The sequence below is a fragment of the Zymoseptoria tritici genome, chromosome 1 (genome assembly GCF_000219625.1).
Source record: "Zymoseptoria tritici IPO323 chromosome 1, whole genome shotgun sequence".
In the NCBI taxonomy this organism is placed as follows: domain Eukaryota; kingdom Fungi; phylum Ascomycota; class Dothideomycetes; order Mycosphaerellales; family Mycosphaerellaceae; genus Zymoseptoria; species Zymoseptoria tritici.
This window is the reverse complement of record NC_018218.1, coordinates 3568969-3593115: the sequence shown is the minus strand read 5'-3', so window position 1 is coordinate 3593115 and position 24147 is coordinate 3568969. Positions and strand designations below refer to the sequence as shown.

Genomic DNA, 24147 nt, shown 5'->3' with positions numbered 1-24147 from the left:
GGATTAAGGTATTTAGAATCGATCTCCTTCTAGTGTCTCTTTACGAATTATAGTACCTAGTAGCAGCTTAGAAGGACCTTTACGATATCGAATATAAAGGTGCGAACTATGTTAGGTGTTAGTAGTATACCTCTACGTATAAGGGTGTCGATATAGGCTAAAAGGGTGCGTTCTTATTAGTATAAGAGAATAGAGTTATTCTTGTCGCGTCGAGCTTAAGATTCGGTTAGTCCTTTATAACGGCGCTATAACGTAGTTCTATGCACTTTATACCTCGTAGTAATTTCCTAAATTTTCTTTCTATCGTTCTCTCTTAGCTCCTTTAACGTAGCATCGATTAGAGCTATAGTTGTTGCGCATTAATTCGTAGAAGTTTTGTTAAAATTATAGATTCGACGTTCTTAGAATTCGAGATGTTGCATTACGTAATCTGTGCACAGCATGGGCCCCCCTTCTACGAGGGTCGCAGGCGCTAAAACCTTCGAGGGTGAGCGGACTGCGGATGCAGAGGGACCGACGGCACCACGGTCATGTACGGATAAGGTAGTAAGGTATCGCTGCTGAACGTCGTTTGCGCTTCTTCTCCTCCTCACACCATCCATCTTCGCGAGCATCGCACTCCCTCTGTCGCTTGATGTGCCGCCCTGAAAGAGAGCGATACACCCGCGTGTTCCACTGCGACCCATTCCATCCCCGCTGACCCGCGACTCTCGACCGCGCTTCGCCATGAAGTCCAGACCATCCACGACGAGGCCCGCCTCTACGACCTCCACGACCGCCATCTGCACCTTCCTTCTCCTCGCCGCACCGCATGTCGCTTCCGCTTTCTCATTCCCCGCGCTGAGATCGTACACATCTTCGAGGGCATCGGAACTTCTATACAAAAGAGCGGATCAGAATGCGACTACAATACCGGCGGCCATTGAGGTAGCACCCAGTCAATACTGGGATGGCATTGGTGAGTTGTCCTGCGAGATATATACCACGACACACCGCGACTGACTGCGAGTCCAGACGGGCCATGGTCATCTTTCCCGCTGCAGGTGGGCACTGCGGCTCAGAACATCCGAGTACAGCCAGGTACATCATCACCAGTCATCGCTACCATCGCCGCAGACGGATGCCCCGGCTTCTGGCCGGCGACATGTCCGAACGATCGTGGGTTTCTGTTCTTGCCGAACGAGTCCTTGACGTGGGTGCCGAACAGCATTTTCCAGATGGGAGTGGGAATCAACTTGGGCTTGGATACCACTACAGATGCCGGCTTTGATACCGTCACGCTGGGCTGGCAAGGCACCAATGGCCCAACGGTGCAGCATTCTACCATATTTAATGTGGTATTGCCAAATTACTGGATCGGCATCTTCGGATTGAGACCCCAGCCCTCTAATTTCTCAACATATAGAGATCCTCAGCCGTCGTTCATGCAGCAATTGGTCAACAACAATACCATCCCATCATTGTCGTATGGCTACACTGCCGGGAACCAATATCGGCTCAATCAGGTCTACGGCTCACTGGTGCTGGGAGGCTACGATGCGAATCGATTCGATGCGACCAAGAATTTATCAATCCCCATGTACCAAGACACTGATCGCGAATTGCTGGTCAACTTGCAAGCAATCACGACCGATGCCGGATCACCCTCGAATCTCCTGCCCGACGGCGCGATCGACATTCTCATTGACTCGACCTTTGCGCCGATATATCTACCGGAATCTGCGTGCGACGCATTCGAGAAGGCGTTCAATCTCACATTCGACAAAAACGATGGGTATTATCTGGTCGATGACTCGCAGCACGATGCTTTACTAGCGCAAAATGCCAACGTCACGTTCAAGATCGGGTCGCAATCGAGCGACAACCCTGTGGACATCGTGTTGCCGTACAAAGCGTTCGACTTGACGCTCAAGTGGCCCGCAGTCACGACAAGTCCTACGAATCAATCGCACTACTTCCCCTTGAAGCGTGCCGTCAACAGTACGCAATACACGCTTGGTCGCACGTTCCTCCAGGAGGCATACATCATCGTCGACTATGACAAGTCCAACTTTACCGTTGCGCCCTGCACCTGGGACGCGCAGAAAGTAGCAAAATCCAGCATCAAGTCGATCCTGCGGGCCAACGAGACAGCGGCAGCGAACGACAGCGGCTCTGGAACACCGACCGCTGCCATTGCCGGAGGGGTGGTCGGCGGTCTAGCAGGCGCAGCTTTGGTTCTCGGCGCCATCCTCTTCTGGCTGCGAAGGAGAAAGTCTGGCGAGAAGAAACGCCTGGCAGAACTCGAGGGCAAAGACGCCAACGGCGTCGACAAAAACAGCAGCATCAATTCCAAGGACGGAAAACCACTCATTTCTGCTCCATTTGGAGGTGAGCTGGGAGGAGACGGAGAGATCCACGAGATGAATGGCGCGCACAAGCAATTGCCGCAGGAGTTGGGAGCGCCGTACCGTGTTGATCCGAACAAGCATGGGTACTCAGAGGTGGGAGGTGGTGGAGAGTTCTTTGCGCCTGCCAAGGGCGTGCCGGCGGAGATGCGGCAAGGGACGCCGATTTATGAGATGGCGGGTTCGGATGTACAGGAATTGCCGGCGTCGACGCATCGGCCTTCGATGGAGAAGCGGTAGGATGTGTTCGTTCAATGCTATTTTGTACAGATATACCAGCCGATACTGGCGCTATTTATGGGTGGGCTTCACGTCGTCGGAATTCAAAATGTTCATGCGGAGAACGATGTTGGCACATAATTAATGTCTTTTCCGGCCTTGCTCTGGTGTTCAGATCACGATTCAGATGCTCGAGTGCGTGCATCCATTGAACATGGAGGCGCCCGTCAGGGCAGGCCCTGGCAGACGGTGGAAACTTCAAAACGAGAGGCTGTCACTCAAATCATAAGGCGACTTGGTAGCAGGCGTAGTGGCAGTCGAAATCGTCGGCAAGAAACGGGGCACGACACGAGGCAGTGGAGCGTAAGGAGCTCGCTTCCTAGACTGCTTGAATCTCCTAGGGTCGAGCTTTGAGCCTGGTGGCCTGCTTGGACGGGAGTATGTGCGTGGCGGTGGAACCTCTGCTTCATCGTCTTCATCAATGTCTTCATTTGCGGGACCGGCAGTAGTTGCGTGGCCGATCATAGAGGTGTTGGTCTGGCGTTCAGAGGACGAGTCGGTGGAAACGGCGTGGGAGGTGACGTCTTGTTGAGTCCCGGTATCGTATAATGAACCACCAAGTGTCGCGCGATCGGAACGCAGAGTTGTGGTGTGGTCGACCATCGAGGTGTTGGTCTGTCCTTCCGAAGATGAGTCGGTTCGAGAGTCGCTTTGGCGGGCTTGGGAAATGTTGTCAGGTTGAGTCCCGACATGGTACACCGAACCACCAAGCGTCGCACGATCGGAACGCAGGTGTTCCTCGCTCGGACATGAAGTTGGCTTGAGTATGGGCAAGATGCTTTCCGTATCACTTGCGGCCTGTCGCCGCCTCCCTGCGAGTGAGGAGTCTTGAGTGCTCGTGCTGCCGAGAACGAACTTTCTCCACAGGTCATCCTCGTCCTCGTCCTCGTCTTCTTCATTGTCGTTCGAGATGAAGTTCAGACGCTCGGGTAGATTCTCCTGCACTGCCTTTTTCAACGGCGACCTGGGGATTTCGGCCGCTGTGTAGTCGAGTCGCTCAATCGCACGGTTGTCTTGATATATGCGGTGACTCAACTCGTTGGCAGGCTCCTCGTCTGTGTTGAGAACCTCCGTCGGCTGAGTCAAATGCTCACTCGAAGATCTCACGGCAACCACGGAGGCGTCACTGGACTCGGTCTGCTTTATGTGCATCATCCGCTTCCATAAGAGCTCGTCGTCTTCGGCTTCAGATTCAGCTTCGACTTCATCTCCATTGACCTCTTGCTCTTCGTCCTCCACATCTCTCGGTACCAGTTGCCGGGGTTCAGCTCTGCCATAATGTGCAGTATCTTGTCCGTCATCCAACATCGTCGGGTATACCAATTGATCCATTTGTTGCAGTGACCACTGCTCTTCTGACGAGAAAGTACCCTCGATGGTAGGCAGACCTGGGCTACATGGCTCGCGATTTGTCAGGCTTTCAAAGGACGCCTCGGAACAAGCTCGCTGACTTTGCTCAGCATCAGCTTGCACAGCGTGCGGAGGGAAACTTTCAAATTCGACAGATGAATGTTGCCAGTGCCCACCTGCTTGTGGTTGAAGTTGCTTAGCACCGACTTGCCTATTGAATCGAGCCTCCGATGCATAGCTTTGAGCATCTAATAGCATGGATTCATCGGAGAAAGCCGTGGAAGGTGGTGCAAGGCTCGGGTTGGGAGGTGTGCAAAAGAGACGAGACCTTTGCGTCTGACTCGCGAAAGCATCCGTGCCGATTCTGATGCGAATGTTGTCATCGACTGAGACCGAATCCGGTTCGAGTACGCGTGTCTTGATTCCGTCGATATGTGAAAAGACCTGCTTCTCCGCAGGTATGGTCTTGCGTATGTGTTGCTTCTCGATCTTTCGCCTTTTACCGACACGATCCTGCTCTCGATTCGATGGAAACTTCATCTTGACAGGCCTCGTGACTTCAAGTCCCAGCCAGTCAGAGCGAGCAAGTAGCTGCTGACGAGCTGTCGTTCGTTTTGACTCCTCATCAAGTGCGGTCTCCGCTCGCGGATGTTTCGTGATACCAGGCATACGGCCGCGTCGACGCGGCGCAGGTGAGGGGAACCGCCGCGAAGTCGCCGCTTGTCCATGTCCCACCTTTGGACGAGCCACGCCCGAACCTTGCGAGCGAGACTGCCTTCGGGGGGTCTCTTCGTCGTTGATGCCATTCGGGTCAAGCATCGATGGCCGAATTTGTCTTGTGGCAGAGCCCTCGCGCAGGCGCCCTGTCAAGGTAGGGTGTTCTCCGGCTCGGACTTTGGCAAAATGAGCTTTCTGCTTTCGCAAAATGCCATTACCTTTGCCCTTCGCGGCGAACCGGCGACGAGTGCCTCCAGTCCAGTCCATCGCATGGTCGGAATATGTTGTGAGAGATGAAGAGATTCAACGCGGACGAGCATGACAGAGGTGAAGTCGACTTTAAGCTTCCTCCAGGCACGCGCACCTGCACGCTTCAAAGAGGTCGTGCTCTTGACGCGGAGAGACATTCATCTTCTCGACCGCAATATTCATGCTTAGGCCACGAAATTATACCCACCAAATGTCTTCTTTGCGATCAGATGCGTCCAAGGTCCGCGGCACTACTTCACCACGTCTACGAGTGCTTCGCTTGCCGGCTCGCGCCTTGCGAGGTGGCATTGAGCAGGTCGACATGTATGATCGCGCTCCCTCGCCGTTTGCAGGAGGGCTGTCTCAGAGGACTGCGCATCTGACGCTGGACGCGTCTCGACAACTATGGCACTCCACCACTGTGCTCCACAAGGACTGCTTCTTCTCCTGCGCGACTATCACCTCTTCTCATCAGCACAGCTAGGCTCCAGATGCGGTATGAGGTCAGCTTTTCTGCAGGTAAGTCAGGGATGACGGCGTGTCCACCATCGCGCCAGTCGCGCTACGGCATCCCATTTGCGCGTATGCAGGCATTTCGCTGTGGTTATTCCTGGAGGATTGACTTTCATGTAATGCCAGATGAGAGTCATTGGCATGTGCGATCGAACAGCGGAGGACTCACCGCACATTAGAAACTGCTAAACGTGCTGCAGATCGTGCTAACCGTCAAACAGCCCTCATCCGGCATCCAAGTTCAGCCGCATTACGGTCTGCCCGTTAGCAAAGCTTCGGCTTCGCGATACTGCATATGATTACGTGCATGCTTTTTGCTGCCTTCACGCCTTCACGCGATCAGGAAGCGTCTACCGTATCGTTGGATACTCTAATGCTCAGCAGGACGATTCGTTCGCATGGCCATGTCACGACAGCCGTCCAACGCTCGTTAAAGAGACGACTTGTGAAGCGTATGGACGCCGACAAAACAGTCCAAGACACGATCCGATCAAACGTCGGGCTGTACCCTTGTACACCTCGTATCTGGGCCGGGTTCCTGCAGTGGAGAACTCAACGAGAGCCGCGGAGAGCGCACTCGAAGCGTAGAAATCGACAATGTTGATACGTCATATCAAACATCGGTAAGAGCTCCTAACCCGACTGGAGCTTGGGATTCGTGAATTGTCAGCTTCACCTCAAGATGAAACGGATGCAAGCAACGAAGACGATACAATCGTGATTTGTCATGTGGGAATAGTGAGACAAGTCGTGGTGCTCATGCAATTCGGGACTGCAATAGGCACCCCTCTCTCCAGAAACAACTCGACAAATGCTTGCGATGGGCGCCTGAGATGGCGTCCTGTATGTGTATGTAGGCAAATTCACTCATTTCTAACATCACTTCCTCACCACTACCACTACTATTGTTGTTTATCGCTCGTATTGTCGCTTATTAAGGCTTTAATATAGCAGCAATCTCTCCGAATTACAACAATCACATGTAAGTGCGCGCTAATACGCCGTTTAGTTAGATAAGTGTCATTTTCTTCGACTCTTAAACCTCTTATTAACACTACTACTTCCACTACTTCCACTACTCTACCGCGCGCGCTCGCAGCTCGCTCGTCACACAATACACACTGCTCGCAATATCGCACCCTCGCGCGCACGTGAAAATAGCTAGTTAGATACTACTTAATACGGAACTTAGTAAGGCTCGCGACCCTAATCGCCTACGCGGACTCTCTCTCTCCGACGACGACGACAACGACGATAAGCTAGCGACTACATCTACTGCAGCTATCGCTCCTGCTCCTTAGCTGCCTGCCGACCTTCTCGTCTACGATAAGCCTACTACGGCTACCTCTAAAGACTTCTAGTACATCTCCGACCTCTAATAGAACGATGCCCTCGTTAGAGCATAGAGCAGTAATAAAAACACTAAGAAGAGCGGACGTTAGATGCTTATAAGATACGATTATGCACGCAGAGTTATAGAGACGGACGAAGGTAATATAGCTCGCACGGCTCTTAGTAAGGCTCGCAGGCTAATAATAAATAACAGGCATTCCGGCGGTTACTAAGTACGGCTAGTGCGAGGATCGCGGACTCGACTATAAGACTTCTAAGACTCTTACTACCTACGCTTACTACTACTACAAGGGTAAGCCTCCGTATTTTGTTAGAGAGTAGGTAAAGATTAAGGAGGAGCCGGTAGAAAAGAAGTCTGTATTAAAGGAGGCTGTTAGCAGTATACGAGGTAAGATAAATAAGGCGCAGGATAAGATCGCTACGTTAGAGTCGGAAGTGTCGGATTTAAAGCGTAAGATTGGCAGTTTAAAGCATAAGATTAGCGGTTTAAAGGGTATAAAAGGTTAGCTAAAGGAGGAGCTAATTTAGGAGATTATAGACGAGGTTAATAACGTGCGGAGCAAGTTAAAGGCTGCTATTGCTAAGATTAAGCAGTCGGTATTGCAGTATTAGCGTGCTGTTAACAAGAAGTTCGGCAGACTAGGCATAATAGATTAATAGATAGATCGATTTGGCCTACGAGCTCTCCGCGAGCCTTACGAGCCTACACGTTAATACCTAAATGAATGCGTTAGTTGCTGTATATCTCCTTAAATCCCTCGTTTTCACGCTTACGAGCCAGCCGTTTTAGCCTGCGAGCACGCCGCGAGCCGTTTTTAAGGAAGAGAATTAAGATATTAAGCTATTAAGATATAAGATATACGTTTATTACTCCTTCTAGCTGCGAGCTAGTCCGTTTAGTCCGCGAGCACGCAACGAGCAAGTCGTCGGTAGTGTGTATTTATTAGATTTGTGTATATTAGTCCTTCTAGTTAGCCCTGCCCTTCTAGTTAGCCCTGCCCTTCTCGGTAAGCTTAATAGTCCGCTCGCTCCGTCTAGTGCTAACAGCTACCGGCTCGTTAACCTTCTTCTTCTTCTTCATCTTCTGCTGCTAAACGACCGGCTCGGCGACCTCCTCTAGCATCTCTAAACCCCCTTAATTAACAGTAGTAGCGGCAGTAGTAGCAGCACTAGTAGCAGCAGTAGTAGCAGCACTAGTAGCACTACTAGTAGCAGCACTGCTAGGCTCCTTCGCCTTCGACTTTAACTAAGGCGTTGTTATCGTCGTTGTCGCTAACGAAGAGGGCACCGTCGAGTCCGAACAGATTGCTAGCGCTAGCGCTAGCGCACTAGCTGCTGCGGAGGTAATCGTCGAAGATGCACTGTTCTCCTTAGCTCGGTTCGCGGTAGCTTCCTTAGCCCTTGCTATATTGCCCGAGCTGTCCGTATTAGGGTCGAGCAGAATGTAATCGTCGTTAGGCTAGCTTACCGGCGATAATTAGAGGTCGCGGCTGGCAGGGCGTTTAGAGCTAGAGCGTTGCTAAGGCAGAGGGCTAGAGCGCTGTAGATCCTGCGAGGAGCTAAGGGTAGTACGAGCAGAACGAGGACGGCTTGCGAGCCCTGTAGACTAGTCTGCGAGCGTCTTGCTGTTACTGCCGGACGGACTGCCGGACCGGCCTGCGTCTATTGCAAGGTAGCGTACTTCCGGTGCGAGCTAGCTTGCGAGTAGGTAACTCTAGCCTACGAGGACTTTCTTGCCGTCGACGCTAGTGTAGCTGTTAGTCTATATAAACGGATAGTAAATAACGCCGTCCTTGTCCTTAAATATACACCCGTCAGGGTGCAGGACGGTACTATCGTTATGCACTCTATAGCTAATTACATACTTAAATGTAGGCCCGCCGTCCTTCTTTATAGAGCGTTCAAGGTGCTAATACATCTAGCCGCCGTCGTTGGCGTTCTTAGAGCTAGGCTTAAGATCGCTATGCTCGTTAGGCTTAACGTAGATAACATAAGTAATCCGGACGTTCGCAGTAGGAGTCTTAAGGCCTATCTTCGGCTTAAACAGCTGCATTATCCTAAGCGTAGTGTCCGCTATAGCGAGATTAGTATTACCGAGCTTAATAGGCTGGCCCTTGCTATACTCCTTCGTAAGGTAGATGTCGTAGTAGGGCTTCTGTAGCTGCTTCCTCGCAGTTATGCTCTTATTTAAGAGATACTGCAGGAAGACATTGCTACGTTTCTCCGCAATAGCGTCCTTAAGAGCCTTGTCTATAGCAGCAACAGTGCCTTAGGCTGACTATATGTACTCGTTGCGGCGACCGGAATAGCTAAGCACTGCGTCTTCGTCGTTATCGCTTGGATCTTCTATGTTAATAGTGTCGATAGTGCACTTAACAATAAAGACCGGCAATGCTACGACCTTATCGTCCTTCTTCTTAGGGCTAGCCCTGTTCGCACTCTTAGCATTAGCTAACAGCTCCCTAACACGCTTAGCCTTCTTAGCCTCCTTTAATAAGTTGGCGGCAGCGTTAGGGGTCTTGCGAGCCTTCGGCTTAGCCTCCTTCTTTATCTCTATATTAGTACGGCTCTGCGTAATGTATATGCCCTCGCGAGCACTAGAGCTAGGAGGGGTAGGCTAGCGCTCGTAGTCGCTCGTAGGCTCGTCGTCGTCGCTCGCCGGAGCTCGTAAGGGTAGAGGGCAGCCGCAGAAGCTACAGTTTTCATCGCTAAGGTTAGCATAAGAGGTGTAGGATAGAGCTGTAGGATTGCGGCAGAACTAAGGGGTAGCTATAAGAGCGCTATATACACAAGGGACGGTAGTAAGCAAGAGGAAGAGGAAGGGCAAGGGCAGGTAGGCATAGCCTTGTATATCGTTTAGTCGAATGCAAAGCTATTAGCACGGAAGAAGTCCCTTGTGCGGTTACGCAGCTGTAACTTAGCGCCCCTCGGAGGGGTCTAAAACTCCGCGAGGTTATTGCTAGCGGCAAGATAACGAGCAGCAGCATTACGGAGGTAGAGATATACATCTATATAGATCTTATCCTCGTTAGCGTCCAGCTCGCGACTATTAAGCGTCGCCGGATAGCTACTAGCTACTAGCATCTCGGAAGCCTATAGCAGAGTCGGCGGGGGAAGGTATGCAACAAGATCTATAAATAGTTAGCTCGTTATAGCACGTAAACCGCTCGTAACGCTAGCAAGCTAGATGCTAACTAGCAAGCTCTCGATCCCTTTACCGCTCCTTAACCCTAGTAGGCTCGCAGCAGCACGCAAGCCGCTCGTAGGGAAATACTAACTAAATTTAGCCTACTAATTAGCTATCCGCTAGATACGCGGATGCTTTGTGTTAAGGTAAATTCCGCGATCCTTAACGCTATTAGGAGGGTAGTCGTAGTTGTAAGCAGGAATACTAGGCAAGTGCCCTACGACTATAGCCTGCTTCCGAATAGCGTAGTTGTTGTAGCTGTTAATAAACAGCTCGACCGTAAACCGGAGGATTAGAACGTAGACAGCAAGGAACGCTACACAGTTAGCCTTGCTATCCTCGCTATAGAAGCCTTTATCGCGAAGCCGGTAGAAGAAATTACGCTATCGATTCTATCCTACAGCTACACTAAAACCCTAGAAGCGCTCTATCGTTTAGTTGCCCTTGCTCGTTGTATACTAGAAGCTATTGCGGAACTTAATACTCTAACCCTCCTAAAGTTCACGGCAGAAGAGGTGTATATTAGCTATTATAGGAGTCTCTACGCTATAATCTGCCCGCATAATCTATATATAAATAGAGTTAGTAGAGCTGCGAGCATAGCACAACCGGTTGCGAGCCTACCTGTAGTGTAAAGCCAAGTTCTCGGACTGTATCTAAATACTGCTTAGAAACTAAGAAGACCGTCTTAGCTATAGTGCCTACGTAGATCTATATAATCTTCCGTATAAATACATCGATACAGGCGTAAAAGCAGATGCTAAAGGTCTCGAACTTGCAGTAGGCATCTACCGACTATATATAATTAGGGCCCTTAGCCTTTAGACGACTCCGCTAGACGTCCTCGCGAGCACCCTAGCGGCGTACAGTGTAACCTGTAGGATTAAGGGAATACGAGATATAGCCTATGCGATCCCTACGAGCAGACAAGCGTTAGCGTGCGAGCTAGGCGAAGCAGTTTACGAGCAAGGGAAGTAGCGTAAATTAGGGTTTACGAGCGGCGGAATCCAGCCTACGAGCGGAACTATCTAGCTTACGAGCTAACGCGTAATACAGACCTTCCGATAAGGTAGTATTCCTTCCGCAGGTGCCTTACTAGTCGCTTATATCTAAAGTTATCTAGCGCACTACCCGCAATCGTTCCCTCTAACACTATCTATATAATCTTATCGTGTTTAGGCTGCTCGTCTCTTAAGGTCCTTCGATATAAGCCTAGCTTCTTTCGAATCGTCCGCAACTGCCCTAATAATAGTTCAAAACCGTCCTTCTTTAAGCACCGTAAGAGCCTCTTATCCTTAATGTCCTATTGCTAAAACAGCTCTTTAATCCTTGCGTGCAACAGATCCTTATATACCTCGTTTTAACACACCTTCGGATGTATTAACAGTCCCTAATCCCTTAGCTTATTACGAAATGTTCGTAGGCATATATTAACGCCCTTCTCGTCCTTTAGCTATTGCAGAACGTAATCCTGCTTCTACTCGGAGACTCTAAGCAGGAGCTCTATCTTATTCCGAAGATAGTTAATGTTAATCCGAGCGCGTAGCATTGCGGACGAGGGTAAGGGCGAGGTCGAGGGTAACTGCGAGGGCGACGGCGAGGGTAGTAAGGGTAGTAAGATAAAGAAGAACGATTGCGAGCAGGAGAGGTAGACGTTGCGAGCGCTTAGTAAGCGCAATAGTAGTAAAACGAGGTATATAAGAAATCAAGAATTTAATGAATTTGCCTACATACACATACAGGACGCCATCCTGAGGCATATTTCTCACACTAATTCGGTTGAAAGTTTGGATACTGAGATTTCTGACTTCAGGCCGTCCACCACTGGACTCGAACCCTATTTCTTCCTGGCTACGCCGTGCACGACGACGTCCAATCTTTTCGCCTAGCGGGTGCATAGCTCGTTGTCACCCAGAGCTCTGCCGTGTGGAGCGGGCCCACCTTGGCCGCAAACTCACGAGGATGACGCCAATGGCAGTTCGTTGATCGGTGCCTTGTGTGCTTTCGACTCGATGAGGATTTACCGCTTCGTTGAACGCCGTCGTTTGCGATTGCCCGCGTCCGTGTCGCCGTCCTAATCGATAAAACCGACCCACTGTTCCCTTCGCCCTACATGTTTACCTTTTTGTTCTCTCCATGTCCTCTCCAGCTTGAGCCTCTATCCTCCCTCACCTCTTCCATCACCTTAACACCTCTGCCACCTGAGCTTTCAGACGGCTTCGAAACAACAGCACATACACACTCATATCACAGCTCCGCTCTTCATCCGACAACATGTCTGCTCCGAATGGACCTTCACTCGTGGTGCCGCCGAAGCGGCCCACAAAGACCTTCCGCAGAGTGAGCTCTCACGATGCCACCCTCAACTCGTTGAATCTGCGTTCGCCCACCGTCGTCGTTCCGCCGAAGCATCTCATGGCCCCTAGTGATGCTCATGAGACCGCCGCCGCCATGGAGCTCGCCCGCTTCGGCATCGAGGACGACGATTCTTCGCCCGTGGACTCTCCTTCTACACCCACCGAAACCACTGTGACCGACAAATTCGCCTATGCCTTCGATATCGATGGCGTCCTGATTCGCGGTGGCAGACCCATTCCGGAAGCCATTGAGGCGATGCAAGTTTTGAACGGCAAGAACGAATACGGCATCAAGGTTCCATACATTTTCGTGACCAACGGCGGCGGAAAGACGGAACAAGAGCGCTGCATACAGCTGAGCAAGCAATTGGATATTGAAGTGTCACCGGGACAATTCATCTGCGGACACACTCCGATGCGGGAGATGGCCGAGAAGTTTGAGACTGTTCTGGTCGTTGGTGGCGAGGGAGAAAAGTGCCGCCAGGTTGCCGAAGGCTACGGATTCAAGGATGTCGTCACTCCAGGCGACATCATCAAGGACAATCCGGACACCACTCCCTTCCGGAGTTTGACCGAGGAAGAGCACAAAAATGCCCGTGTCCGAAACTTTAAAGAAACCAGCATCGAGGCGATCTTCGTATTTGCAGATAGCAGAGATTGGGCTGGAGATCAGCAGATTATTCTGGACTTGCTCATGTCCAAGGATGGCTATTTGGGAACTCGTTCCGAGACCTTCGACGAAGGCCCACCAATCTTCTTTTCTCACAATGATGTCGTCTGGTCGGCATCTCACGACCTCACCCGTCTCGGCATGGGAGCACTCCGCCTTTCACTCGAGGCCATGTTCAAGGCCGTCACTGGCAAAGAGCTCAACACCACAGCTTTCGGCAAGCCTCAGATCGGCACTTTCCAGTTCGCCACTCGCTTGTTGAAGCAATGGAGAAAGGAGACACACGGCATCAACGCACCTCCCGAAACCGTCTACTTCGTCGGAGACACACCCGAGTCGGACATTCGCGGAACCAACGATTTCAACCAGACGTCCGAGAACACTTGGTACTCCATTCTGGTCGAGACTGGAGTGTACGAGCCTGGGACGAAGCCCAAATATGAGCCCAAGTACACCGCCAAGCACGTGCTCGAAGCCGTGAACCACGGCATCGAGAAGGAAATGCAGCGCATCCGGAAGCAACAATTCACAGAACAGCTCGACCTCGCAGGCCACAAGCTCGAAGGCTGTGCCATTGCGGACCCAACTCCGGCGACGCAGAAGGATAACCCGATGGAGGCCGCTGCCTCAGCATAAGGCTTATTCACACTCACACAAGAACTCAATCAAGACTCGATTTCAACAATTTGCATTTCATTCGGGATGGCGTATGGCAGTGCATAAAGCGGCGCTCTTGTGGGAAGGCCTGGGGGGTTTTTTTTTTCGATACCACCTCCGCGCGGCGTCAAGACGGAGGCACGCCAGTCAGGAACTACAGAAACGATGAGACAATGTCTCAGAGACATCATCATGCCGCTGAGGGACAGAGAAATGGACTTTGCGGATGCACAAGTTGATCGTTCTCATTCACATAGACAGACTTCATACGACAAAGACGAAGTTTCCGCCAACTTTTTCTCTAACCATATGATGTCCTACATGCCACGAGACGCACCAGATTCGCGGGGAAAGTGCTTCACATCAATATTTCTGTAACGTGGCACCGCGTGAGTACAATGCACATGCTCGAGGCTGCCATATCGCACGGGAGAAGGCCAATCTGACACATGCCCACGTCTCTTCACAGTCGCTGCGGCGTCCACATGGCAGAATCCCGAGGCCCACTGGAGAAGGCAAAGCACTGCAGTCAAGCGAGGGAGCTATCCTTCCTCTCACCAATTGTTGAGCACTCAGCCAATGAGAACCAAGGCGCACTACTTCATGACCTCAAGTCTTGGCCTTTGCAAAGACCTTTCTTTTCTGTTGAACCCGCTCCGCTGCGATGATGTGAGCCCAGAAATGGATCGTCGTCCCGACTTCTTGCCGAGGACAGGTTTGCACGAGCATTGTTTCACGAGAGCTCTTGCGAGAGTGATAGAAAGCACATCTGCATGAGCTCCAGTTTAGGTTTCCACGGTGCAGTGACTACCGTACGACTGCACGAGGTGAGCTCTTCGTTGTCAACTGGTCATGCCACCGTCATCAGCGTCCAGAATCAGATCAGCGAAGAATGCAGAAAGCTACCGCCTAATAGAGGATGAGCACAACAACTCAAAAAGCAATCATGCAGGTCTCGCTGCATGTGAAAGACATTAGAGAGCGCGGAGCATACAACAGCGGGCTTTGATGGTATATCGCGCAGTCCACGCTTAAGCACACCCGCCTGGAAGTAGTCAGCCGAAAGGCTAGCAGCATGCACTTCTTCATCATCGACGTGCATTAGCAACTTTAGAGCAGCCATGCGCTGGGTGGTGGAACAAGTGTCGGAAAGTAGCGCATCGTTCCCAGAATGGGGTTTGCAAGGCCCTATCTTTGAAGGCCTCGGAAGGGCTTTCTCCGTACTAATGGATAGTAAGTCAGAATATGCAACCAACGTACTTTCTGCCGCCTAGTTGGCTGTCAAAATAAATCAACTTCGTGCTTCCTCCTCTATGTCGTGCTCGCAGCAAGCTCACAGCAATGGTCGGAGACTCCACAGTGTCCATGACTCAATCACATCGGCCCGTCGAGATATCGTGCATTGATCATCAAATCTTCGACACCTCAGCCTCTCCACCTCGCAGTGTTCGCCTCTTTCGCGGCGATTTGTGCCAGGTTGGCTCCATTCGACTGTCCGCTTGCGAGTCGTTGTCCAGATGGCGCTGCTGTAGTGGCCGCATTTCCAATAGTAAGCCCGTTGCTTGTTCGCTTGACACCTCCAGCTGCAGCAGCGCCGTTGACCTGAACAGAGCTCTGCCGTCGATTGGCAGCTGCGACCTTTGACGGCGACCCTTGTCTAGCATTCGCCGAAACGCCGTTGCGCAATGCCGTTTGGGGTGTTTCGGGAAGTGGTCGCGCCCTGTCCTTCAAAGGAGTTTGTTGTTGCTGCGAATATGCGATGCCCGTGCCTGAGACCGAGCCGGTGGTCGCATGACTACGCTTGACAGGACTCGGATTGCTGCCATTCACTGCGGGCGCAGCAGTCGTCAGCCGTGTCCGCGCTGCTCGGCGAGCCTCTTCCGGAATGCCAGGTCGTTGATGAAAGGGCAGATTTGTGATGAAGGGATGATGAATGGCCTCGTGGGGCTTCATCCTGCGCTCGGGGTCCCATCGAAGGCAGCGAGAGATGAAGTCCAGGAAGGCTTCGTCATCAGTCTTCATTGCTTGAGACAAGGTCTTCGAACTTGGCCTTCGCCGTCGTCCCTTACTGCTGACAGTCACGCGGGGTTTGCCAACCGAATCGAAGAACAGCTTCTTCCTCGTTGATCGCTCCACGAGATGTCGGTCTGGTGGGCCGAATATCTCCATTATGCAGGCAAGCTGCTCCTGCTCGTTTTCTCCGGGGAACAGCGGATAACCGGTCCACAGCTCGGCCAGGATGCATCCCAGTGACCACATATCGATCCCCAATCCGTAGCTGCTGCCGAGTATGACTTCCGGACTGCGATAGAATCGAGACTGGATGTAGGTGTAGACCTTTTCCTCCTCCTTGCAACTGCTGCCAAAGTCAATGACCCGGACATCGGCCTTGCGAGCTTCGCAAAGCAGTATGTTCTCAGGCTTAAGATCGCAGTGAATGATGCGCTTGTTCTGCAGGAGGACCAGGCAGGACAGCAGTTGGCGAGAGAAGCGGCGAATGAGTGGCAACGAGAAGCCGCCAAAGTTGTGCGCTCGGATGAGCTCGTAAAGGTTGATGCTGAGACAGGGTGTGACGATGCAAAGATGCGAGCGGAAGTAGAAAGAAGAAGTGATCGAGAGGGTGGCATTGGCGCCGTCGGGATCCTAGACAACACGTTAGCAGGTATGCAGAGATCAACCTTGAGAAGACGCGACGTACCCATTCCCTTAGACGGCTCAAGATGCCCACTTCGACCAATGCTTGCTGATGAAAGCGCTTCTTGTTCCTGATGATCTTGATAGCCACAATGCCTCCGTCTTTGTGATCAACGCATCTCACAACCTGTCCAAAGCTGCCTTTGCCGAGAAGGTCGACCACTTCGTATCGATAAGCGAGGTGGTCGCCCATGACAATATTGTAGTCGCCTCTTTCATCGTCGTAGCCGTAGTTGCCAGCCTTCTCCTTATCGCCGCCAGAAGTTGGCGATGGCGTGAGGCTTCCAATGATCTTCCGAGCACTCTTTGTACCAGTAAAGAACACCCCTTCCTTGGCATAATCGACAATCTCGCCACGCTCAAAGATGTTCAAGGTGCAATTGCGGTCGTGGAGTACCCGATCAGGGCTCATCGGCGAGCGCGCGACAGCTCGTCGCTTCAACTCTTCGCTTTCCTTAGCTGCCGTGTCAACATCGCGCCGCTTTTGAGACAGCCGCCGCATTTCGTCATCGGCTGAGAGGTCGTCCTTGTCCTTGTTCTGCGCGGAGAACGTCGAACTCGTAGATACTTGACGACTAGGTGGAGCCTTGTAGTTTCCATTCCTCGCACCAAAGTTGCCCCAACTGCTTGCTCGATTCGCCATCTGAACAGGCTGCGGTTGCTCAGCGTGCACACTCTTCGTCTTCGGCGCTGGTGAGGCCGATGGTTTGTCCATGCTAACAAATCCATTCGCATTGTTCTTGACAGCGTTGGTGGGAGCCTTGCCGCGCACCGAGTCCATACTTGGGCGTGCGCTAGTGGCAGTCGGGATCGCGGAAAGGTCTCCTGTCCACGTGGCACTGGCAGGTAGCTTGGGTGGTGGCATTTCTCCCAATCGTTTTGAAAATTGCATCTCGCTACTTTTCTCCGTAGGCATAGCGTCGTGTGCTTCTTTGGTCGCAACGTCCGGCAAGTTGTTGCTTTTGCTGCTCCCCTTGCGCCAGCTCTTGGAAAGCTTCCTTCGCAGGGAGCTCGCACTGTTCTCCTTCTTTGTCTCCGATTGCAGCGCATCCGACCTCGGGCTGTCGAACGAAGATCGCGACTCGCCCGTCTTGGTGGAAGCAGTAGTACCGCTCCGGCTCGCTCGCGGACCAAGTGGCTTTGCGGAAGACGACTGAACGTCATCGAATCGACCTACACTGTAGGTATCATCATCACCACTAGCCCGCACCCGACTCCTGATGTATTCACCAGAGGCCTTTGGCAGTGAGCCAGAAGAAAAAGGAGTGATGGCGTTGCGTTGCTGGTTCGAGGATGAAGGTATTGTCAGTCCCATGTTCGCGAGATCGATGTCACTGTCGTCGAAAAATCGTGTCGCACTTTCGTCCAACTGCATCAGATCTCTTAGGGCGAAGTGGGAGGAAGCGCTCCGGACTGCTTTTGCATTGGCTGCGGCTTCATCCTGACGTTGATAAGAGATCGCCTTGCTGGCAGTCATAGGTGTTGACGGCGTCTTGGCGACACGCTTCGGTTCCGGGGTCGAAATCTCAGAACCGATGTTAGTTCGCTCGACTTCCTGACTGGGCCGCGACATTTCGCCATTGGATCCCGAGGAATGAATGGGCATCAAGTTGAGCGGCGGCAAGCGAAGCGGTTGCAGGTTGCCATTTTTGCGACCATTGGCATCGTTTTGTGGTCTCGCCGGTTTGGGAGCTGTCATGTTGACACTCCGTTCAATGTTCTCAATGGTATTCATGCGCTGATGGGCCCGAGTTTGATCGGTAGATGGCTTCGTCCGCGTATGAGTGAATGAATTGCCCATCCTCGCGGATAGTGGACCATCTCGATCATACTCCGATGATGGACTGTCTTTCGTGTTCTGCGACGACCGCGAGGTCTTCAATGTGCCTGCAAAGTAGTGAGGAGCATCGATCTCTCGAGGACTCTCGTAAGCTTTGGGAATCGCAGGTACAGGAGGGACCATTTCTTCCTCGTCGGCGTACTGAGCGGAACTCGAATGGAGATTCCGCGTCTTGGGAGTGGGCAGACGGGATGTTGATGCTGACAAGGGTAACAGCAGAGACTGGAAGCTGGACTTTGAACTAAGGCTCACGCCACCTCCTGGTGGCCCAGAGCGACCTTCGGGTGACTCTCGAGCTGAATTCGGGGTAGAACTGTTGGCCTTCCGAGGAATGAGACTGGGACTTGCTTGAGTAAAGCGCGGCAACTCGAGCTTCAACGAAGGGACGTCCTCTTGGGGCATTGGAGGAATCTCCTTGTATGTAGATGTAGGCATCGGAGGAGCCTGCATCATTGAAAGTCGCTTCAATCGCCGCGCATCTGTTGGACTGATGGTTCTTGCACCGAGACCAGACGCTCGGCCAGAGATCGTGGATTGCCGCTTGCTGCCGGCGGACGAAGGTGTCGGTGCACGGTGTTGTGCACTCTTCGAACCCGAGCGGGCTTGCGGCGGACTGGATGCAGGCTCCGGGGGTGGAGCGTGGAAACTCTTGACCTTGTTCGCTCGAGACTGCGTCATCGCTGTCAGAGCAGAAGCGCGAGGCTCAGCTCCAGATGTCGGCTGCATTGTAGTGCGGCGAGAGGATCTAATGCTGTTCATTCGCGCTGTTCCCTCCTTTTTGCTCTCCTCGCCACTATCAGACACGGTTTGGCTGCTCTTCCTGTTTTCCGTCGTGTTTGCAATCCCGCCTGGCCCAACAGACTTCCGTGGCTGTCGAGCTCCGGTGCTGAGTGGTGGCGGTGCTGGTACCGTGGGGGGAGGGCCCATCGGAGCCGTACTCTGTCTCTTTGTCCGCACTGATAGGCTTCCAGGTTGTGCATTGGCAGCACTGGCAGCAATGGTCTCTTTCCCTTTCGATGAGCCTATCGGTTTAGGCACCGTTGCTGCACTCAACCTCCGCCGTAGACTTTCACTCCGGTTCACACCCGCCTCATCTCTAGCTTCCAGCCTGGCTACCGGTGGCCTGCCACCTGGATTTCCAGCTCCGTTTGCCATGCTCCGAGTTGTACTCTTCGATGCGGCGGGCTCACTTCCCACCGTGGAGGACTCGCTCAAAAGCGGACCATTTCCATCATAGTTAGCAATAGAGTTTTGCAAGTCGTCAAAGCTCACGGAGGGTATGAAGTCGAAAGTGTCGGTGGTGGAATCGCCGCTGGAGGTGAGATAGCTACTATCGTGTCGGGAGGCAGTATTCCCAGAGCTGAATGTCGACGATTTCGTGGTCTTGCCGAAGGAAGATTCGTGTGGAAGGAATGGGCGTGAACTGTTGGTGGCATTGGACATGGAAGGAGTATGTAAAGCAGCGCTTCCGCTAGCCACTCTGTGAATGTGGTGTCAGCACGATATGTTCCAAGCTCTGTTCGCTTTCATGTATGTGCCCACCTCCTGCCTGGACTGGGAAACTCCCTAGGTCCACTGGGTACTCTCGGAGTGTCCCGCAGCGTGCTACGCCGTCGATGGTGGAGGGATGGACGCTGATCGGTTGTTGTTCTGGTGGCAGACGCCGGGAGGGTGGGCTTTCGGAAGGTCTCATCGGAGGCGTCCTTTCGGGCAGCGGCAGTCCGCTGGAACTTGCGGCGGTTCAGGGACTCGGCTGCAGGCGTGTCAGTGGACGAGGAGCCGTTGGAGTGATTGCCAGATCGCCGGGCGGTCAGCTCACAGTCATTGCCTGAATCTTCCGAGGCCCCGTTCTGATCGCGGTCCAGGTAGTTTGGCGCCCGTGCGCGGTGTTGAAAGCGCGTCGATATGATGTCCATGTCGAGAAGGAGTTCGGTGGCGGATGCGGTGCGCTCGGGAGCGATTGGGGGTGTCGCGGTGCCTACCCAGAAGTCCACGCCGTGTTCCACTGGTGCATGGTGATGGTCCGGGATGGGTCCTTGACGCTCACGCCGGCGGTCGTCGATGCAGTGAAGCGAACGAGTGCGAGGGCAGTCCACATGTACAGTCGGGTGGATCGGAGCGATGTTGTTACCAAAATGGTACCGTAGGTAGGCACAATGATACAGGGCAGTCGAGTAGTTCCCCTGCCAGGATGGACAACATGGAGTATCGACCAGCACTACAACAACAGAGTTCATCTGTCTCTGCAGGGGCCTGCTAGCTCGGAGGGTAAACAATTGGGCGTCGCTCTACGACAATGAGGAGGATTATGTCCTCCTCAATGGTTGTTGCTGGTACATGTGTGTTTTCATATGACCCCTTTGCAAGAGAGAACAGCAGTCGAACGGCCAACGTCCATCGCATGCACCGAGGTGACAGCTCTTTGAAGTTCATCCTCTCCATGTCCGACAGCAGCTCGCCGGCGCACAAGTCGAGATCCCGCATTGCGGGGCCAAACCCAAAAGGCTGCTCTCAAATTCGTCCCGTCTTGAACTACAACGCCCTCGATATGCTGTTGTCGCCGCATCATTTTCGACTGCCGCCCATCTCCTCCTCACAATCATGGGGAGAGATCCCTTGATTGCGCTCGTGGGGAAGCCCTCGTCCGGCAAATCCACCACCCTCAACTCGCTGACCGACACCACTGCGAAAGTAGGTGCGCCAACCCTTCACGACCTCGAGCGGTATCGTCTTGGACAAGCGAGACTGACATCCGCCAGGCAACTTTCCCTTCACCACCATAGACCCGAATCATGCGACAGGGTACTTGCAAATACCATGCGCGTGCTCGCGAACATCATTACCGGGAAATACACCTTCTTCGGCTGACCAACCGACACCGCTTTCTGCACGCTGCAAACCGAACTATGGAGTCTGTCAACAAGGTGTCCGCAGTGTTCCGATCGAGTTGCTAGACGTCGCTGGATTGGTACCTGGAGCACATCAAGGGAAAGGCCTGGGGAACAAATTCTTGGACGACCTTCGACATGCGGATGCTCTTATTCACGTAGTCGATGCCAGTGGCACGACGGACGCGGAGGGAAAGGCTACTCGCGGTTACGATCCATCGCAGGATATCGTCTGGTTGAGGTCAGAGATTGTGAGCTGGGTGCTGGGCAATCTGATGCAGAAATGGGGAGGCATCAAGAGACGGCACATCGCAGTAAAGGCAACGGCGGTCGAAACACTTCAGAATCAGTTCTCCGGATACGGATCAAATTCTGCCGTCGTCGCGCGGACACTGGACAAATTGCACCTGAAGATACCACTTCCGGAGTGGGACGATGCCACCGTTGAGAGTGTGGTCAACGCGTTCGTGGACGAGAAGTTTCCCACAGTACTGGCCTTGAATAAAGTCGACCATGCCGATGCCGACAAGAATGTTTCCAAGATCGCCAAGCAAGAAAAGCCAGAGCGAATAGTGCTCTGTAGCGCCATTTCCGAAGTCTTTCTCCGCCGTCTGGTCAAGCAAGGTTTCATCCGATATATTCCGGGATCCGAATTTGTCGACACGAGAGAAGATCTCATCGAACAAGGCGAAGAAGACGGTGGCGGGTTGAAGGAAATGGACGAGAAGCTCAAGACGCGGATCGAAAATCTGAAAGACATGGTCCTCTATCGTTTTGGAAGCACAGGCGTGAATCAAGTTCTCACTCGGGCGACGGAGGTGTTAGGACTTGTGCCTGTCTATCCTGTGCGGAACATCGGCACCTTTGGGAGTGGTGATCCGGGTGTCGCAGGTGGTGAACGAGCTCCTGTATTTCGCGACTGTGTCTTGGTGAAGAAAGGAAGCACAGTAGGGGATGTCTATCGCAAGGTGATGGGAGATGCTCCCTTGGCGTATGTTGATACGGTGGGTGGTGTGAGAGTGAGCGAGGACGATGAAGTCGCACCAGGAAAAAACGATGTGAGTGCAGGTCTTCGTATTGCTGTGCACGCCATGCTGACACTCATAGATCCTGTCGTTCAAAGTGGGTCGTGCGTAGATGTCAGAGTGGCATTTACGACATGCTCAGCTTCGCCGAGACTGGGCCGTCCTGCACGATACGAAGCCACTTGACAGGTACTCGCTCAATGCATGGAAATAACATCCCTCCTTCGTATTGCCTCTCAAATCGGAGCTCGTCACTCGAATTCAGCACAAATCGTCCACGGCACGATCGACTCCAACCCACGTATAGGGTCATGACGCCGACCTCGAACTCCGCTGCGATCGCTGCTCCCTATCCACACCTTTCAGCGAATGAGCCACGGACTCTCACCGATGGCACGGGAGGAACAGAGCTGTCACCAGCCGATCTCGTATCTGGACTGCCTTCGCCGTCAGTTGGCCAACGTAATCACTATTCGACACCTCCTGCCCTCTCGATCCATGACAACGGTACACTCCCGAGCAATCCGTCGACTTTGCCAATGCCACCGACTCAGTTAGCAGGTTCGGAGAAACTATATCCGAAGGGTGATCTGATGCCTTAGTCGCACGTCGAACTGTTCTGTCTCAGTCGAGTTGAAGTATCGTCAACAGTCAGATTGCATGTTTTTGAGGGGCGGACGAAAGGGCGTGCAGCTGCAAGAGCTGGAGGAAGGCGGTCAGGACTTACAAGCACGGAGTTATGGATGGCTTGTGGAGTAGATATTGGCAATGCAAGACATAGTCAGTCTCAATGCGTTTATGCCAATCGTCGACAAACTCCTTAGGTATTGTTCAACCTTTCCACGTGATGTTGAAATATTCATTGGCCCATCCCTGAATCCGCGGGGAAGGCGCGCCGTCTCAAAGGTCCATTCTCTCCGCAACACCATCAACCAACAAGTGTCCTTCACCTTGAATTCGCGAAACCACGCTCTCAACTCAATCCGCCAAATCAGAACCGCACACCTCACCAGCATCTCCTTCACAACTATGGATCCCTTCGGCGCCGAAGGCGAACTGGTCAACATCCACACGGCATTCGTCCAAGGCCAATACCAATCCGTCCTCTCCGACTACGAACCCTCCTCCTTCTCCGACAGCAATAAACTCCCCATCCAAGTCCTCCAATACCGCGCCCAACTCGCCCTGGGACAACATTCCGAAGTCCTCAAAGCCATTCCCGCTTCCGCCGCAAAGCAAAATCCCGACCTCGCCGCCGTGCGGACATTAGCAACCTACCTCTCCAAACCCAGCGAGTCCGTCGTCACGGAAGCCGAATCCCTCTCCGAATCCGCCGGTGACAATCTCTCCGTCCAACTCCTCTGCGGCACCGTCCTCGCCCGCGCGGGGAAACAAGAGCAAGCGATTCAACTCCTCTCCAAACACCAGGGATCCCTCGACGCCGTCGCGATGATCGTACAAATACACCTCTCTCAGAACCGGACAGACCTCGCCTTGAAGGAAGCCAAGTCCGCGCGGAGTTTCGCCCAAGATGCACTGCTGGTCAACCTGGCCGAGTCCTGGATCGGCATGCGACAGGGAGGAGAGAACTACCAGAAAGCCTTCTACGTGTTTGAAGAACTCGCACAAGCTCCTTCCTCCGCCGCGGCGACATCATTGGTGGCTCAGGCGGTGAGCGAACTACACATGGGTCGTGTAGAAGAGGCGGAAACGGCATTGAACCAGGCCTTGACGCTCGAGCCGGAGAACAGCGCGGCGATTGCGAATAAACTGGTGTTGGACACGATTGCGGGGAGGGATACGCAGGAGTTGAGGACGAAGTTGGAGAGCTTGGAGAAGGAGCACGAGATGTTGGTGGATTTGCAGGCGAAGAGGGAAGCGTTTCAGGCGGCTACGCAGAAGTATACGCCCAAGTTTGCGGATTGATTCACATGACATTTGGACAGCGCGGAGGAGCCAGGAAGGGACAAAAGCGCGAGGA

At 52.8% G+C, this 24147-nt stretch overlaps 7 protein-coding genes across 7 annotated transcripts; 5 read left to right on the top strand and 2 right to left on the bottom strand.

Annotated features, from left to right (window-relative positions):
- Window positions 1–571: 571 nt before the first annotated feature.
- MYCGRDRAFT_107363 (uncharacterized protein) lies at window positions 572–2729 on the top strand (the record flags this gene model as incomplete). The annotated part of the gene is made up of 2 exons (XM_003857187.1): window positions 572–958; window positions 1015–2729. The coding sequence occupies 2 exons, from the start codon at window positions 727–729 to the stop codon at window positions 2625–2627; spliced, it is 1845 nt and encodes a 614-aa protein (XP_003857235.1).
- Window positions 2730–2864: 135 nt separating this feature from the next.
- Window positions 2865–5000, bottom strand: MYCGRDRAFT_89632 (uncharacterized protein; the record flags this gene model as incomplete). Its single annotated transcript, XM_003856379.1, has 1 exon — window positions 2865–5000. The coding sequence occupies one exon, from the start codon at window positions 4998–5000 to the stop codon at window positions 2865–2867; it is 2136 nt and encodes a 711-aa protein (XP_003856427.1).
- Window positions 5001–12143: 7143 nt separating this feature from the next.
- Window positions 12144–13823, top strand: MYCGRDRAFT_66524 (uncharacterized protein; the record flags this gene model as incomplete). The annotated part of the gene is made up of 1 exon (XM_003857188.1): window positions 12144–13823. One exon carries the CDS (start codon window positions 12310–12312, stop codon window positions 13696–13698), a length of 1389 nt encoding a protein of 462 aa, XP_003857236.1.
- A 1810-nt stretch (window positions 13824–15633) lies between these two features.
- POM1 (serine/threonine protein kinase) lies at window positions 15634–16945 on the bottom strand (the record flags this gene model as incomplete). The annotated part of the gene is made up of 2 exons (XM_003856378.1): window positions 15634–16362; window positions 16418–16945. Coding segments are annotated over 2 exons (1257 nt in total), but the record flags the coding sequence as incomplete, so codon positions are not given.
- Window positions 16946–20805: 3860 nt separating this feature from the next.
- Window positions 20806–22278, top strand: MYCGRDRAFT_98609 (uncharacterized protein; the record flags this gene model as incomplete). The annotated part of the gene is made up of 3 exons (XM_003857189.1): window positions 20806–20948; window positions 21013–22199; window positions 22249–22278. The coding sequence occupies 3 exons, from the start codon at window positions 20855–20857 to the stop codon at window positions 22276–22278; spliced, it is 1311 nt and encodes a 436-aa protein (XP_003857237.1).
- Window positions 22279–22401: 123 nt separating this feature from the next.
- Window positions 22402–22984, top strand: MYCGRDRAFT_102602 (uncharacterized protein; the record flags this gene model as incomplete). Its single annotated transcript, XM_003857190.1, has 1 exon — window positions 22402–22984. The coding sequence occupies one exon, from the start codon at window positions 22478–22480 to the stop codon at window positions 22766–22768; it is 291 nt and encodes a 96-aa protein (XP_003857238.1).
- A 153-nt stretch (window positions 22985–23137) lies between these two features.
- Window positions 23138–24110, top strand: MYCGRDRAFT_102601 (uncharacterized protein; the record flags this gene model as incomplete). Its single annotated transcript, XM_003857191.1, has 1 exon — window positions 23138–24110. One exon carries the CDS (start codon window positions 23196–23198, stop codon window positions 24090–24092), a length of 897 nt encoding a protein of 298 aa, XP_003857239.1.
- Window positions 24111–24147: the final 37 nt, after the last annotated feature.